Source organism: Stigmatopora argus, chromosome 6 (assembly GCF_051989625.1).
Source record: "Stigmatopora argus isolate UIUO_Sarg chromosome 6, RoL_Sarg_1.0, whole genome shotgun sequence".
Taxonomy (NCBI): Eukaryota; Metazoa; Chordata; class Actinopteri; order Syngnathiformes; family Syngnathidae; genus Stigmatopora; species Stigmatopora argus.
The window spans coordinates 12485831-12501824 of NC_135392.1; the positions used below are offsets into that span (position 1 = coordinate 12485831).

The 15994-nt window shown below is 45.8% G+C and overlaps 2 protein-coding genes across 5 annotated transcripts in view; both read right to left on the reverse strand.

The window, feature by feature from the left end:
* kaznb (kazrin, periplakin interacting protein b) overlaps positions 1–7334 on the reverse strand; it is a 76659-nt gene extending 69325 nt beyond the window's left edge. For 2 of the 3 annotated variants that reach the window (XM_077601867.1, XM_077601869.1), the window contains exons 1-4: positions 5669–7334; positions 4626–4723; positions 2876–3058; positions 2720–2815 (exon numbers count right to left, since the gene is read on the reverse strand). In XM_077601867.1, coding sequence (XP_077457993.1) covers positions 2720–2801 — 82 coding nt within the window. In that variant the 5' untranslated portion in view covers positions 2802–2815; positions 2876–3058; positions 4626–4723; positions 5669–7334. Of the gene's footprint in view, positions 1–2719; positions 2816–2875; positions 3059–4616; positions 4724–5668 lie in introns of all 3 variants that reach the window. The other variant, XM_077601868.1, reaches the window with a different exon arrangement.
* Positions 7335–7339: 5 nt separating this feature from the next.
* prdm2b (PR domain containing 2, with ZNF domain b) lies at positions 7340–15994 on the reverse strand. Of its 2 annotated transcripts, none has more exons than XM_077601866.1 (4): positions 15850–15994; positions 13074–13180; positions 8498–12852; positions 7340–8061 (listed from the first exon to the last, which is right to left on the reverse strand). In XM_077601866.1, exons 2-4 carry the CDS (start codon positions 13090–13092, stop codon positions 8044–8046), a joined length of 4392 nt encoding a protein of 1463 aa, XP_077457992.1. In that variant the 5' UTR covers positions 13093–13180; positions 15850–15994; the 3' UTR covers positions 7340–8043. The 2 variants fall into 2 exon arrangements, with proteins under 2 accessions (XP_077457992.1, XP_077457991.1); XM_077601865.1 differs by lacking the exon at positions 15850–15994 and adding an exon at positions 15158–15807.

Here is a 15994-nt window from a genome sequence, read left to right on the forward strand (position 1 = left end):
TATTAAACCACTAGTAATGTATTACTTTAATAGATGCCGAATTAGAAGAAATAAAACATTTTTTCCAATCCAATATCCTGTTTTTGGTGTTTTTTCAGACGGTTGGAACGAATTAATTTGTTTTTAGTTCATTTCAATGGGAAACGTCAGCTCGAGTTACGAAAAGCTCGACATACGATCTCAGTCCCGGAACGGATTAAGATCGTATGTCGAGGTACCACTCTACTTAGATGGGAACTATAATAAAATATACCATTATTTAATTTAACTATTTGTTTTTCTTTTGTTTTTGTTTTCTTATGTTAACTATTTTTGTAAAATTATTTTTTTTTGGATGGTTGGAGACAATAACTACATTTGACTTTTTAGCATGGGTTTATTTTTTTCCCAAAATTATTTTAAATTCAAAAATATGACATTTGAATGTTTTATTCAACCGTTTTGATTTATCCTTCCTGAATAATTGCTTGACACCATGTTTTGGATGAATTTTTCATTTTGATGTTTTTTTTATATAAAAGGCGAATGATCATCGCTCCTTTTTATCTGGTGCCTTCTTTTGTATACTTTTAATAAAAGATGAAAAATGGCTTGTTTCAATGAGTTAGTCCTATTTTACAAGAGCGCATGTTGAACTCCTTGCAAACACTGCTATTGCATTATTGACCAGCGCGATTGAATTGGCGAAGGGGAGCTGATGAAGATACACGAGCGAGTCAAGGAGCTTATGGCAAACGGGAGTCTTTAAACACCCCATAAGTCAGCTCGTTGGGACGCCGAGCAGGCAATTGATTGGATTGTACAGTAAATAAAGCCGAGTAGTGTTTGACTCTTTGTTATTTGACATGTTCTCACAACTAGGGGACCATAAAGGGTAATCCTTCCACATTTGGAATGGGTTAGAAATGTTGAATCAATCCTCTGTTTTCCTCCGTTATTTTTCCATTTTCCCCTCGGGACTAATGGCCCATCACACAGGCTGTGACGCAAATCTTCCTAGACAGAAATGTTGAAATTTCCTATTCTACACATTCACACAGCATTGGAAAACATTAAGAACGTTTGTGTCTTGTTTGTCCTCCTACAGACACCCTATTAACATAAAAACTAATATTTCTCTCCCCCATTTTCAAACATTTTTGACAAAGCTCCAGGCAGCCTTTGAGCAGCACTAAAAAGCCTTAGGCGGCTCCAGAACCTAGCTTTTCCGAACCCCGGGCTACAGACTAAACAACAGGGGCGAATTCAAATGTATTGATATGATATGCTTCTGCCAATCATTTGAAATTAAAGCTTCGCTGGAGCGTTGCAGTAGTACCTATTGAAATGTCCTGGGAGAGCGTATGGCACACCAAATCTAAAAATAGCAGCAACTCTCAAGCTTTGAACCTCCACGCAGACGCCTCCCTTTGGCGTTAAGTGTAACAGATGCATCATAAAGTTCTCATATGGCGAGCGAAAATTTCACTCCAGAGACCCAATTCATCCCGCCCACAAAACTCCTTCTACCCGACCGTGACTTTACACCAACGTCTCTCCGCTGAAGCTTTTCCTGGTTGCCCCCGAAAACCTTGATCGCCCCCGCTTGTCAATAATTCAGCCTCTGCAGCAACTCCCCGTGTACCTCCTCATGTAGCCGCATTATGAATCTGATGCGCTCGTGGGATCAAACTGCTGAGGTGGGAATTATGCAGTTGAAAACATTCAGAAACGGATCTCGTGGCAATAAATGCCTGCCAACCCAGTTGTTGCTTCTGTTAAACTCCAACAACCCCCATCTCCTTGCTCTGCCCTCCCTGAAGGTTGTGTAAGTAGTACTCATAGTGGACAACGAGGTGCTCTAAGGCCCGAGCTAATCGACTAGTTTTCATAAATGAGGAAGAAAATGTGATTTCCATGAATTCACCTTCTGCCAATACAACTTTCCTGCTTTGAAAAACCAGGATGAAATTGAAGTCCAACTTCACTCGAGTGTGTAGAGTCGCAATGGAGTGTCGTTAGCGGTGTTTATCACACTGGATTATTTTTTAACATGTTTTCTGTTCTGCCTGTGTAAAGTAAAATATTTAAATGCTATCTTTTTGCAACCTTTTTTGTGCTAATTTGCAAAGAAATTGATTTGTCTTGATATTTTTCTTTGTAAGGAAACTAATAACCCTTTAATATGGATATTATGTTGGAAGAATGGCTTAGTTCAAATTGGGGAAAAAAGACTTTTGGGTGTGCTCATTCCATCTCCTTAATAAATGAATAGATTATTAAAATCAGGTAACTTGGACTCGCGTGCAAAAATACTACATAATAATCATCGAAATGAATACAAGTTTATAAAAATGTTAATAAAAAATATCCTCTCCGATAACACGATTTTAATTTTTATTTCCTAGTGTTAAAATGAGTGCTCCGTAAAGAGTTAACTTAAGAACATTTTGACAGATCGATATCATAAGTGTGGAAGTTGAACCCAATAAATTCTCCATTTCAGAGCAAAACCTGCCCTTTTGCATCTTTGTACCCACTTTCGCATCAGCGATGGATAAGAACGATCTGTTGAATGTGCTAAAGGAGGAAAGCGGCTCATGGGAATGCTGGTGAGCCGACTTGCCTTTTTCAAGTCGTCGGAGGATTGCACGAAATTGCTGAAAACCGGACCTCACGCAATTTACCTCCCTATTTTGGTCTATGTGCCCGTTTGGCTTAGAAAGGAGAGTCAACTCACTGGCTTGCATCAGCTGTCCCTGGCGTCCCAACACCTGGGAGAAAGTGGCATCCTGGCTGCAGCAGGTGAGCGAATCCTCCATGGCGGCTGCACTGGCTGGAAGAGAGAGGGGAGCGTCACACTTGGCCAAGGAAGAGAGGGAGAAAGCTTGCTTACCTTCAACAACAAGGTCGGCTTGCTGCCCGCCGCGGATGAGGAAAGAGGCGCAGCCCCGCGAGCTCGCAGCGATGTGAGCAGGAAAGCGCTCGCTGTGCGGATGATGGGATTGGGGAGGCGGGTTGGGACAGGGAAAGGCTGGGCTGGATGAGTCGTGGCTGAAGGGAGGGGTCGAGGAAGGTGCTGTCAGAGGGAAAGTGCCTTTTAATAACAGAAAATCTTTTGGACAAGGACCACAAATAAGAGCAAGAAAAGGCATTTCAGGTGATTAGTAGCTAATGAGGTTTTTCAATACCAACTACAGTGGTACCTCGTGATACGACCGCTCGTCATACAACATGCTCGTGTTACGACGGAAATTTCGATCAAATAATTCGCCCGAGATACGATCAAAATTTCGTGATGCGACCAAGCCAGGTGGCCATTGCACTTTTTTGCATCTTTCGTGTATAAAATATAGCTACGAGCACTGGGCGGACTTTGCATTTCCACACCTGTTTTTTTCCCCACGTTGCTCTACATTTACATACAAGGTAAACAACAATGGATCGGCAGAGTTTTGCAAAGAAAAGATCTGGAATATATGTACACTCGGTAATCAGACATGGGGAAGCGGCAAGTTCCAAACAACTCTTGATGCGTTCGTTTTGTAGACTTCGGCGGAACGTCCGGGTGGGGTCAACCCGTTACAAAGGTAAAAAAGATTAAAACAAAATTAGAATTCAGTTTTGAGTGAAGTTACATTAAACGTTGAGTGTCTGTATATATTTATCCAAGTTAATTTAAATGAAATGAGTCTAATTTTACTTCTATTAAACACATTTTATTAATATTAAACGACTTGTTATTTATTACTTTGTCAATATATGGCGAATTAGAAGAAATAAAACATTTTTTCCAATCCAATATCCTGTTTTTGGTGTTTTTTCAGAGGGTTGGAACGAATTAATTTGTTTTCAGTTCATTTCAATGGGAAACGTCCGCTTAAGTTACGAAAAGCTCGTCATACGATCTCAGTCTCGGAACGGATTACGATCGTATGTTGAGGTACCACTGTAGTGCATTTTTTTTTCCCCAAGTACCGTATTTTTCAGACAATAAGTCGCACTTTTTTCCTGAAATGGGCTTATACTCAGGTGCGTGTCAACAGCTTGTGTTTTTGTGGCTATAGCTAATAAAAAAAAACTGTTAATGTTATAATAACAGGGGCCTATTTGGTCTGTTGTTCCCTCCTTGACTATTATTTTTACATATGTTTGTTCTTAGTTTCTGATCAATTAAAAAACTACCCCCAAAAATTCAATTTACACTCCAGTGCGATTTAAGTTTTTTTTTTTCCTCTTTCATTGTGCATTCTTTGGTGAGTGCCACATTTACTCAGGTGCAGCCCAAAAAAATATCGTACATGAAGCGCAAAGGGGTGGAGAGTATGCATTTAACTCCTAACCCCAAAGACTTTTTTTCTTATAGTTCATAAAAAAATGGGTCACCCGATGGTGTATAGTTCTTTTGCCGCATTGCAGGCAGTGAGAGTTTTAAAATTACATTGGTATTTTTTTTTTGCCTGCTGTATCATGTTTTAGCTATTTTAATTCTTTAGGTGTCAACTGGGAGAGGCTGGCAGTGAATGGTCGCTGGCAGCAATCCCAGTCAAAATAGATTGGACGGCTATCTCCGTCGGTGGAAGCCACTGTGTTTTAAATTTCCCCTTAAAAAGAATTGTGCAATTCTTGAGGTCTACCGTAGGCACCTTCTCTTCCAACGCCTCACATTCCACTCGATGCAAATCCCCTCCATCCATCTCCAGCCTCGGGCCGCCGCCGGGAACCTCGAGAGGTTAATCCCGCCCTGTAATGATGATGAGAAAAGACGAAGAAAAAAACAAGAAGACGATGAAGAGGCGGAGAAAACGTGTGGAGAGAAAGCGATGAATTACTTCAAGTATGTCATGAAAATTGGGTAATGAGTCTAAACAAATCCCATGCCGAGCACAAGCAAAGGAGATCAAAGAGCACACGCTGGCGTCAAATTACATCAATGCGAAAAAGGCGCTGCTGGATTGGGATGTGGTTGGCATGGCGACCTCGGGCCAGCATTCTTTTTAAGGCTGGCAGGCAGGAAAATGCAAAAAAGAAAACAGTGATTTTATCCAGTCTTTTTTTGGTAGTGCTTCAGAACAGTTGTTTGATCATGAATGACTGAAGAGATTATTTCCCTCACTTCCAATTAATATAAATGTAGCCTTTTTGAATATTTAAAATCTGATAGAAGTTACAAGAGTAAGGGATAGTTGATAATTGAACAAATAAATCATCTATATTGATCCTTGTAAAATCAAATGCTCTATCTCAGGCTCTGCGTTGAAATAAAGAAATTACATTGTTTACAGATGCTGGCAAACATGTGCCATTGTTCGATAATGAGTGCGGCTATTTCATGCAAAACAATGGTAATTGTACAACACTAATAATTCTTTTTACAGTAACATTAGCACTGCTGTTGTTTTTAACATTCCATTGCGATGTTTGTATGGCACTATAATAATATTACAACATTGTGCTCCAACAGCAAAACACAGGGTGAAAACTGCAAGGAAACACATTTTGTTTTTTGTTGTTTTGTATTTTCTGATTGAGAAAAGTTTAGCTTGTTATTCCTCGAAGAAACACGATTTACGGTGCCCTCACAATTCTCACCTAAGGCCAAGGAGAAAACTTCTACATTTGGCACTTGACCTTTAAGTTGAAGGTGGCAATGTATTTATTCAAAACTATTAATTTCAAAACAACTTACGTTCATATTTGGATTTAAAGGCAACACGCCGTGTACAGCAACAAACAGCATTTTCGTTGAAGGGAAATTGTAATGGTCATCCACGGCTGAGAAACCCGGAAGTAGGCAACGAAGGGGAAGTGCATCAGCACAACGTGAGGTTTTAATGGGGAAAAAATAATTACAAACATAAAACTGGTTAAAATTAACAAAGAAACGAACTTAACGGGGAAGGACGAAGACGCACAGTGAACGAAAAGCGACATAACCAAACGGGAAGATACTGGAACGCGGACGCACAAAAATGCAGCGTTTCAATACACAGGAAGGGGATGATGACAATCACAAACACCTGGGTGGGTCACACAAGGGATGGAGGCAAGATAGACACAGCAGGTGAAACTCATTAAATCACGTAGACAGGACATACAAGGAAACACACCACACCAACCAAAACGCTTTTATTTACAAAGTGGTATCATGCAAATAAAAATGAGTGAAACTTAGATAATACTCACCGACTTATGTCACCAAACAGTGCAATAAAGAACACTGAAATGATGTGGCCGAAGGATGAAAAAGATTTGACTGAAAAACACGTTTGTATTTGGGGCACAATTACAAGAGCTAGGAATATCACAAATAGCCACGGGGAGGCAGTATCGTTCCTTTTTTTCTGAGCATAACATAGCAAATTAATTAACAATCCAAATGGTACTGATTAAAAGGTTTAAAGATGACCTTATAAAAAAAATTAAATTGTTAATACTGCAGAAATGCATCAGAATAATGCTAAAATGCTACTATTAAAATCTGACCCCGTGTCAATTAAAATATTTTGTTTGGTAAGAGTTCATGACTGTAATTTTATGTATTTTACAACCAAGATTCTCCATTACTGTAAAGTTATTTTTTGGTGCAACCAATGGCAAGCTGTTTTTTTTATGTATGGCTAAAATATATATACTATATATAAACAGTCACCAGTAGGAAATAAAGCACTTTTGTTGGGTAAATTATACATTTTACTTGAGGTCATTCATAATGTTTGTTCATCGTTAAAACACAACTTTTCCATGGATGCTCCAAGGCAAAACACTTGCGATTCATTGTGGAAGTATAAATTAGCTTTCATTCATAGCGTTCAATTAACTTTCCCATGTACATGCTACAAGTGTTTCGAACAGCATCTGTGCTCAATACACAGGAGAAGTATTTATAAAAAACATGTTTGGAGGGTCACCGGCATTCATTTTGTTACATTGTGTTGGCATGGCTCTCGAGCAAAATTACATTTAAAAAAATTAAACAAAAAAAAAAAAAAAACACACGCACAAAGAATGTTGGAACAAGAGATACTGTTACATTTGCCGCAAAATGTTTCCACCATGCAATTCTTAACATGACAAAAAGTGATGAATACATTCCATTGTTCATCAATTGGTGAGGCCAATCTTTTTCCACAATTTGGCAGTCCATTCTAAAGTGCTGCAGGGACGTGCGAGTGATGTTAAATGCTTTTTTGTCAAGGATCAATAAGATCTAAATCGTTGCTTGATGACTCAGCGAGCGGGCCACGTAAACATGACCACTGGAATCACCTGCTAGCGTCGGATCAACAAACAGACAAGTAAAAACGTGAGATGTCGTCAAAATCCAGAGCGGCGGAATTAAGAGTTGTCCATCCGTACACACACACAATTCCTGAGGACCAATAGTTGCAGTCAACTGCCATATTTCTTTCCCCCACAAAAGTCAAAAGCCAAAAGAACAAGTTCTACGATAAGACCACTACAGTTGCGACCCGACGTACAAAAGTTTGCGAAAGAAAACAGAAGAACGAACTGAAGCCGGCGGCCGCTGGAAGAAACTTGCAACTTTTGACCTCGTCTAGATTATAGTCTATATTTCAACACATGCATTAGGAAACTCCACTGGAAACAAAACGCCCCAAAACAACCGAAAAGAACCCAACCGAGGAATAAGCGAGTTTCCCTAACTGATGCGTGATTGCCATTTGCAATAGATCAGCGTTGACAGAGCCCTAATGTTACTGTTTTGGGTCAAGTAATGACGCATATTTTACAAATATTCATAATTCATATGTATGTACATGTACATACACATGTAGTACATGTATATACATGTAGTACATATGTATATACATATACATGTATATGTATATACATGTACATGTATATACATGTATATATACATATATATATATACACACATATAAAAATATTACCCCACTGCCATTTAGAGTGTTTTTTTTGCAAAGCTGGCTAAACACAAAATATTGGCTCAGATTAGTTCGTATGACAAGTGGAAGAAAAAAAAACAGAGGGCAAGGCAGTCGATCCCATGTCGCAGGAACCCAAAGAGGTCAACAGGGGTTACTTCATTAGCAACTCCTGGAAGCAGAAAAATAATGATTGAAGGAGCGAATCACATGATAGCGTCAAAACATTTTCAAAACAATGGCTCGATGTCTATGAAAAAAAAGAGTTGGTCAAATGAATGTGATTGAATTATTATTTTTCTCTGAAATAAATTTGGCATTTGCGTTTGCAGTCCCAGCAAGCTTCTAATCCAGAAACGCTAACATTTGTTGCTGTGTCATCATGAATATTGATGTTTAAACTGAGCTCATCAAAACTTGGATCTTTTAGTTTATAATCTATTGACATTAGAAAAATATCAGAAAAGGGGCCTGGTCTTTCGCAAGAACTTTGAAGCCTAATTGGCCTAGACTTCCACAATTAGAATGAATGAGTTATTCAATTAAATAGTCACGTCAGCGATCGTGATTACTGTAATCCTGCTTTGAAAAACCCGGGGATGACATACCGAAGCATCTTTCAATTCGGGCGTCGGTGCTTCCTCGGATTTAGCCTCCACGACGGGGGGTGCCAACTGCGAGCTCCTGGTGACCGGACCGCCGAGCCGCTCCCTCGTTCGGAGGGAGAAACGCTCGTCTTTCTTGGGCGACGACGACTTGGGCTCCGAGAACTTCTTGGGTGCCTCTCTGCCCATGCGCTGCAACCTAAACGGCTGCTTCTGCGCCACGTCCTCCTCCGGAGGGTGGACGGCTGCCGAGCCCTTTCTGGCTTTTTTGCCAGCGGCCGGGGTCGCCGACGGGAACGAAGCGGGCCTCTTTTGAACGCTTTTACCTTTCGTCGCCTGCGGCGGTTCGGGGAGCTCGGCCGCGCCGGAGCTACGGGCTCGCGTCTTTCCCGGCCGCTTGGGCTCCGGCTCCGTCTGCGTCTGCGCCGCCTCACCGTCTTTCTTCTTGGTGTATTTATCCGCCTCCTTTTTCCTGCCCGCCAGTTTTACCTTGGCTTTTTTCAAGGCGGGCTTCATGGGGCAGCTGAAGGCCATGTGCTTGGCCAGGCTGGCCTGATAGGTGAACTCCCTGTTGCAGTGGGGGCAGACGTTACTTTGCTCCTCTTCCACTTTAACAGCGGCGGCGGCGGCAGCGGCAGCGGCGGCTTTCTTGGCCGAGGAGGCGGCGATTTTGTTCTTTTGCGAAATAGCCTTCTGGACCAGCTGGTTTTTCTTCTTGCTGAGGGAGCTCATCTTTGTTTTAGCCACATCCTGGTTAAAATTGAGCCTCTTCGGCTGGCCCATTCTCCGGAAGGCGCTCTGGCCCCCCGAGGGCGACGCCACCCCGTTGGGAGACTTGACTATTTGCTTGAGGGGGATGGGGTTCTTCTTGGGAGTGTAGCGCTTCTTGTCGCTGGCGTTGGCGCAGGCCAAAATGTGCTGGTGCAGCTCGGGCATGTTGTCGAAGCTGTTGCCGCACTTGGTGCAGCGGATGGCGGTGGTGAACGTCTGCGGTATGTTGTGCGTGGTGAAGTTGGTCGCCGAGGCCACCGAGTTGGCGTGGGAACGGCTGTGATAGGGAAAGGGGGGCGGTTTGTAGCTGGGGTAATGCTGATTCTGACCCAATCGGACGTCGGGACCTTTGGGCTTGCCGCCTTCGGAGGCCATGATTTTGATGGTGGTGTACAGCTCTTCGTTGGGGTCCTCTGTTCCGTCCTCCGCCGCGTGGTTCCCGTTAACGTCGGGCTCTCCCTTGGCGGCGGCGGCGGGTTTGGCGTGATTGTGTTCCGGCGCGTCCTCCGAAGCGGCTATCGCTGGCGGGGGGGCGTCGAGTTCTTCTTTGGCTCTGGATGGGTCGGTGTAGTTCTGCGGCCTGAGTTTCCCGCTCTCCACAGAAGTGTGTGAGCAGGCGTCATTTGGATGCAGATCTTTTTGGTGCTGTTGCAAATTGCAGAGAAAGGCAAATTCCTTGGAACAAGCGGAGCACACAAAGATGCTGCCCACCCCGTGCAGCGTGGTCCGGTGAGCCAGCAGGGTGTCCGCCTCGCCAAACAGCAGTAGGCAGAACTCGCACTTGAAGGGCCAATCGCCGGCGTGCTGGTGAATGTGCCCGCCGAGCTCCTTCATGGAGACGAACGGGCTCTCGCAGACGTTGCAGACAAACGACTTTCCGTAACAGGAGTCCATTTTCTCCGCGGCGGGGGCACCGTCGGCTCTTTTTTCCAGAGCCTGAGGCGAAGGGTCTGCCATGGCGTCATCCCGAGGCACGTGGTTGGTGATGGCGAGAGCCTCGGTGCAATTCTCGGGCTCTTCTTTTATGCTTATTTGAGGAAGGCTATTGGGCAGCGGCGATGGGGGCGGGTCAGGCGAAGGCGGGGCTAAAGGCTCCGGCCGGGGCGAGAGCGCGGCCGAGTCGGAGTTTTCCGACTTTGGAATTCCTGAGTTGAGGTCGCTGTCAGTTTCACCATTCAGCAGGTTTCTTCTTTCTCCCGTCAGAGAAACGTCTTCGGTGGCGGACAGGCCGACTGAAGTGGGCTCTAAAGGTTTAGGGGGATCAACGGGGTCTTGCAGTGGAGTGTTTGGGGAGTCCAGTGTCTTCTGCGAGGGATGCCGCTCTTCCTCGCCTTTGTCATCGCCGGCGGACAAACTTTCCGCCTCTTCCGGCTGGAGTTGCGGCGATCTCGGGGACATCTTTGGCGATAGGACGGGAAGGGGCCGCGGTCCCGACGATTCCGGGGGGTGGGAGAGAGGAGAGCCGGCCGTGGCTCGCGGCGGCGAGGGCATGGTGGGCAGCACGGGCGGAGGCGGCGTCGTGGAAGTCACGCTGGAGGTCCCGGGTGACGTAGGGTTCATGGTCACGGGGGTCAAGGAGGGAGGAGAGGGGTGAGCGGAGTCAACGTTGGGAGACTGCGGTTGAGAACTGAGGTTGGCCAGGGGCGAGGGTCCCTCGTCCGTCGACTGGGGCAAACCCAGGTACTCGTTCATCAGCACCTTCTCGAGCATGCTGGTGTTGGGCTTTCTCTTCTTGACTTGAAGCTGCGGCACCGCGATTCCCTTGAAGTCCGCGTCGGCGCCACTCTTCCGATGCAAGCTCAAGTCGAGGGCCGAATCCGCGCCGACCTTGTTGCCGTCGCTTCTTCTATTGACAGTGTTTGACAGGTCCAACGGTTGTTGATTGCACGCGTTGCCGCCTCCGCCGCCAGAGGAGCTTTGTCCCACGTGACTTCCACCAGGGCTCAGGCTCGCGGCGTCGTTCTTATCCATCACCGGGCTTCCGAGAGGGGAGACGCTGAGGTTCTCCAACTTTGGCACCTTGAGAGGGTACGAGTTCACCGTCTCCACCTTGCAGCCCTCCCCTCTAAACGGCGGAGTGAGCTGCAGCGACGACGGGGGCGAGGAAGTTCGTCTTTTGAACCGGCCCGAGGAGCCCTGCAACGGCGTGACGGAAAGCGGGGACGCCAGCCGGTGGCTTTCGGTGAAGAGCGTGATGGACTTCTGAACGTCTTGCGTTTGGAGGAGCTGCTTGAGTTTCGGCGACAGGTACACCGTCTTCTCCCGCGGAAACCCCGACGGATCCGCCGTTTGCTGGAGAAGTCCGCCAACTAGCAGGTTGGGCGAGGAGGAAGCCGTGGACGACGAAGACGCCGGGAAAGACCCCGTCTCCGTCTCCACTTTGAGGCTGGGAAGCAGAGGAGGGGTGGACGTTCTCCGTTTGGAGGACGGGGGACAGAATTCGGTGGCTTGCTTGGTGGCGCCGGTTCGAGCCTCCACCTTCAGCACCTGACTGAGCTGGTTGGGGCTGAGGATGACGGCATCCAGCCCGAACAGCGCGGCAGAGCGCGTGTCCACCTCGATGACCTCGCAGCTGCTCACCGCGCTGGTGGACACTATCTTGCCGTCGATGTAGAAGCTCAAATTCTCAGAGATGTTTTTGGAGATGTCCACGGCGTAATCGTCCCGGTCCGCCTCGTCTTCCGTTTCGGCGCTGGGCATGTACACGAGGGCGGGACGGGCATTGGGCGACGCCTGGGGTCGCGGCTGCGCCGACACCTCCGGCAGGAGCGTGCCTTTCCGGCGTACGCCCTTCGGCAGCAAGTGTCTCTCGTGTATTCTGCGCTGGTGGCGTCGCATGTTGGTGTGTGTGCCAAAGGATTTGTTACAATACTTGCAAGGGTGCAGTTCTTTGGATGCCCCATTCTCATCTAAAACGTAAGGAGGATCCGACTGAGATTCCGATTCCTTCCTCGCGGCTTCGGAGTGGTGCGCGGGCACTCCGGCCAGCTGCGGGCCCGTGCCGCCGTAGTGAGCGGTGGGGCTAGCGCAGTCGGGACTGGAAACGTCCGTCTGCGCCAAAGGGAGCGGGTGAGCGCTTCCGGCCAAGGAGTTGGGCTTCTTCTTGAAGCCGCTTTCGTGCCTCCTCTCGTGGCGCCGCCGGCCCACCTGCGAGCCAAACGACTTGCTACAGTATCGGCACTTGAACAGTTGCGCTTGCTGGTCGGCCACGCCGTGGATGTGCACGTGTCGCTCCAGACCCTGCCTGGTGGAGAAGTGCCGTTCGCAGTGCTGACAGGGGAAGGAATCCCCGTGCAGATCCCCTTCCATTAAGGGGTCAAAGTCCGGGTCGGTGTCGGCGTCTTGTTCGTGCCCCCGGGGGCTGGGGGACTGGGAAAGGCTTCTTCCGGCGACTCGGGGTGGGACGTCGGGCCGCCGCTGGGCCGGTTGCTGCTGTGCCTGAGAATCATTCGCATCCTCTTCCTCCTCTTCGTCATTTGCCGTGTCAAGGGACGCGTCCTGCGAATTTCCGTGGTCGGTCATTTCCGCGGGCGGGACTTTGGAGGCTCCTTGGGCAAATGGCATCACATCCTCCTCCTCCTTCACACCTGTCAACAGTCATCCGGAATGTCAGCTAAATAACAGATTGACACCGGCCGGTGATCATATATCACACTTTACAATGTGTTTTAAAGGTCACCGGTTGTTACAAAAAAAATGAGCTCCGTCAGACGGAACTTTTCAAAGACAAACTGAATAATAATGCGTCACTTTCAGAAGTGCTCGTGTTAACATAATGGAAGGTTAAACATGTCAAAAGTCCACTTGCCTTCTTCCCCCTCCCACATCTCCTCCACAGCTTTGTCACCACTCGTTTTTTTTCTGCGGGTCGGCCCAATGAGCTCGTCTGGTTCGTCTTTAGCGTCTTTCTTCCGGCTGCGGACACAAACAAGACAAGCCTGACAAACAGTTGGGACGGAACAAAGCAAAAGTATCTGAGCTCGGAAATACCACTTTGTTCATTTACTAACAAAGACTATTTGGGTCCTGGTCGTAGAACTACAAGACCAGTCAAAATATGCATGTTATTAGAATGATACTTTTCTGTTGTTTATAAGAGGAGAACGCCAACTTATTTTTCTTTGGCTCACTCAAAGCTTTTCTAAGTCAAGTTGAATGAAGCATTCGTGCTATTTATAAAGCAGCTGGGAGCAACTTTAAAACAAGTATGTGATGTGAGAAGCAACCAGGATTTCATGAGGACGTTCTTAGCATCACGTAGCTTTTACAGCTCGCGTTTGCACGTCGTATATCCGCACGGACACTTTGCTGTTTCAACACGATTGGCTCCGACTATTTTGGCGAATGTAGTGAGACATTTAGAAGATTAGGAATGTTTACTGCTTTTTTCAATAGTTTTACCACCAACATGGATGACTTCAATGGAGAGACCATGTGTATGTTTACCTCATTAAAAATTGTCACTTCTAATCAAAATAGTCATATTTTTTATTTTTTTTTCCAATTGTCTGACAAGTTTTTCCATTTCATAGGTTTTATCATCAAATTTTTTACAATTGCGTCCATCCTAAAGTGCTATTTTGACCGATACAGCGGGCGTTCTATACATCAGTAGGTGACGTAAACCACATTTACGACCAGTGATGAGGTCGCGTGACCTGGTTTTGCAAAGCCCTAATTTGAAATCAAAGCACAGCAAGAGTTTGTGAGAGGTCGGTCATTCCGTACGCAAGCACTTAGAGAACGCGGCTAATGACTTGGACGGACATCGTTCGCTCATTCAAGCTAAATTATCTTCAATGTGACTTTGGGTGCTTTCAGACGACTCATGATACAATTCCACATCAAGATTCAATTTAAATATTGTTGAAGTTTTTGCTGGAACAATTTTACAGACACAATCCAGGACTATTTTGAAACCCAAAACCTGGCCCGGTAGCCTAATGTTTAATGCCTTTGTAATGAACATTTCTTTAAAAACTTTGTTTGTCTATTGACAGTAAAATGACTAATCCATGACTAAGATTCTACACAAAACATCACTTTTGAAACACTAGCTACGGTTAAAACTTCTACAATGAAACCTTAACCCCACATTGAAATGCTACTTCCTAATTATCATTTAAGTCATCATCCGTCATTGACAGATATCATTTAAACTGGAAAGCTGGTATGGAATGTTCATCTTTCAGTGTATGTCATTGATGGCAACCGTTGCCAACAGCCTCTCCCAGTCAAAATAGATTAGAAGTCTATTGTCATCAATGGCATTGAAACATGAACACAAAAACTCCAAACTATGACATTTTGTGAAGTTATATTTATGACCGATGAATAATCTAACCTCAGAAACAGTCACTTTTGAGTTTGCAATCCTTAGTTACGTTTTGGTTGCTCAATGATGAACTCATTGACTCAGGTGATGTGTAGTATTCAGAGTATGTACTGTCTTAGTTAGTAAAAGAAGCAAAAAAGTCGCATTAAAAACACCAATTGACAGTACACAATACCTCCAAAAGTGTTTAGATTCAACTATCAAGGAATACTGATGTCACGAGAGCACAGCACCAAGATCCATTTATCTTTTCCTGACAAAAAAAAAACTGTTCAAAGTTCATCGCAGACTGTGAGGCTTTGACTTCAAAGCCAGTTGAACATGAGGCGTCTAAATGCACAATTTCCTTATTTGCTCGCACATCATTCAAAGTATGAAATATAAATGATTTTTTTTGTACACGATTGCACAACTTTAATGAAATGGCGTTTTGTCTAAATGGTCTTGTCGAGCAACCTTCTCACTTATAACGAAGTACTTTCTAATACTACTAGGTATGAAGACTTTGAAATAGAATGGAGTTGTTTTTAAAGTGGTAAACGAAGAAACAAGTTTACCATCTGCTCCTAAGCACCGAGGTGTCCCGTGCTAGCCGCCTAGCTCGTCTTAGCATTCACCCGTCTTGACAACCTGACCGACTGGTTATTCTGGAGCCCAAAGCGAGCGCCCGCTTGGTTCCAGTCGTCCCCAGAGTATTTTTATTCGATACCCGATACTGGTGAGCACAAAGACGGGGAGGGCAGACGTCACAAAACGCGGTAGTAGGAGCCGGACGCAAGGTTTAGCTTTAGCTCGCCGCGCTAGGCCACCATCAAGTGGAGGCTCGCCGATGGATGGCTTTCACGCTTTTCGGGAGCTCAGGAAGGTCACATCCTCAACAAGGAGCCACCGAGCGGGGGAGGGCTCGGGGACGAGGTGGGAGAGAGCGAGGGGCGAGCGATAAAAACAAGAGGTTTACAGAAGGAGACTTTGGGTGTCATTCGGAGCTCCTAGCGACCACTTTGATAACGAGCATTAAAGTGGAGAAAAGCCCCCCTCCCTTCTCCTCTTCTTCTTCCTCCTTCACACTCATCGACTAGCCTCCCAATGCTAAAGCACTAGCTCAACTTAGCTCCCAAGTGCGAAGAAATCACTCCGCGGCTAAGTTAGCGGAGGTGTCCGATGTTGAAAAGCAGTGCTGTCAAAAAGTCTGTCAAGTGAACTTAAAAGCGGCCTTCCCTGCACTAAAGACACAGAAAAGAGGCCTCACCTCGAGAGTTTTTCCTTTCTTCCTCCAGTGCAGCTGTTATCTCGGGGTTGTCTCGTCTCGCCTCGCACGGTGTTGTACCACACCAGCAGCCTGCCAGCAGCAGCTCGTCTCCGGCTGTGATTGGCTGTCAACAATGAAAGATGAG

Coding starts and splice junctions, on each gene's coding strand:
- prdm2b (XM_077601865.1), bottom strand. CDS start 15,213: ATGCTAAGACGAGCTAGGCGGCTAGCACGGGACACCTCGGTGCTTAGG. Junction 13,181..15,157: donor TCGGTGCTTAGGAGCAGATG/GTAAACTTGTTT, acceptor TTGTGTCCGCAG/CCGGAAGAAAGACGCTAAAG. Junction 12,853..13,073: donor GATGTGGGAGGGGGAAGAAG/GCAAGTGGACTT, acceptor GACTGTTGACAG/GTGTGAAGGAGGAGGAGGAT.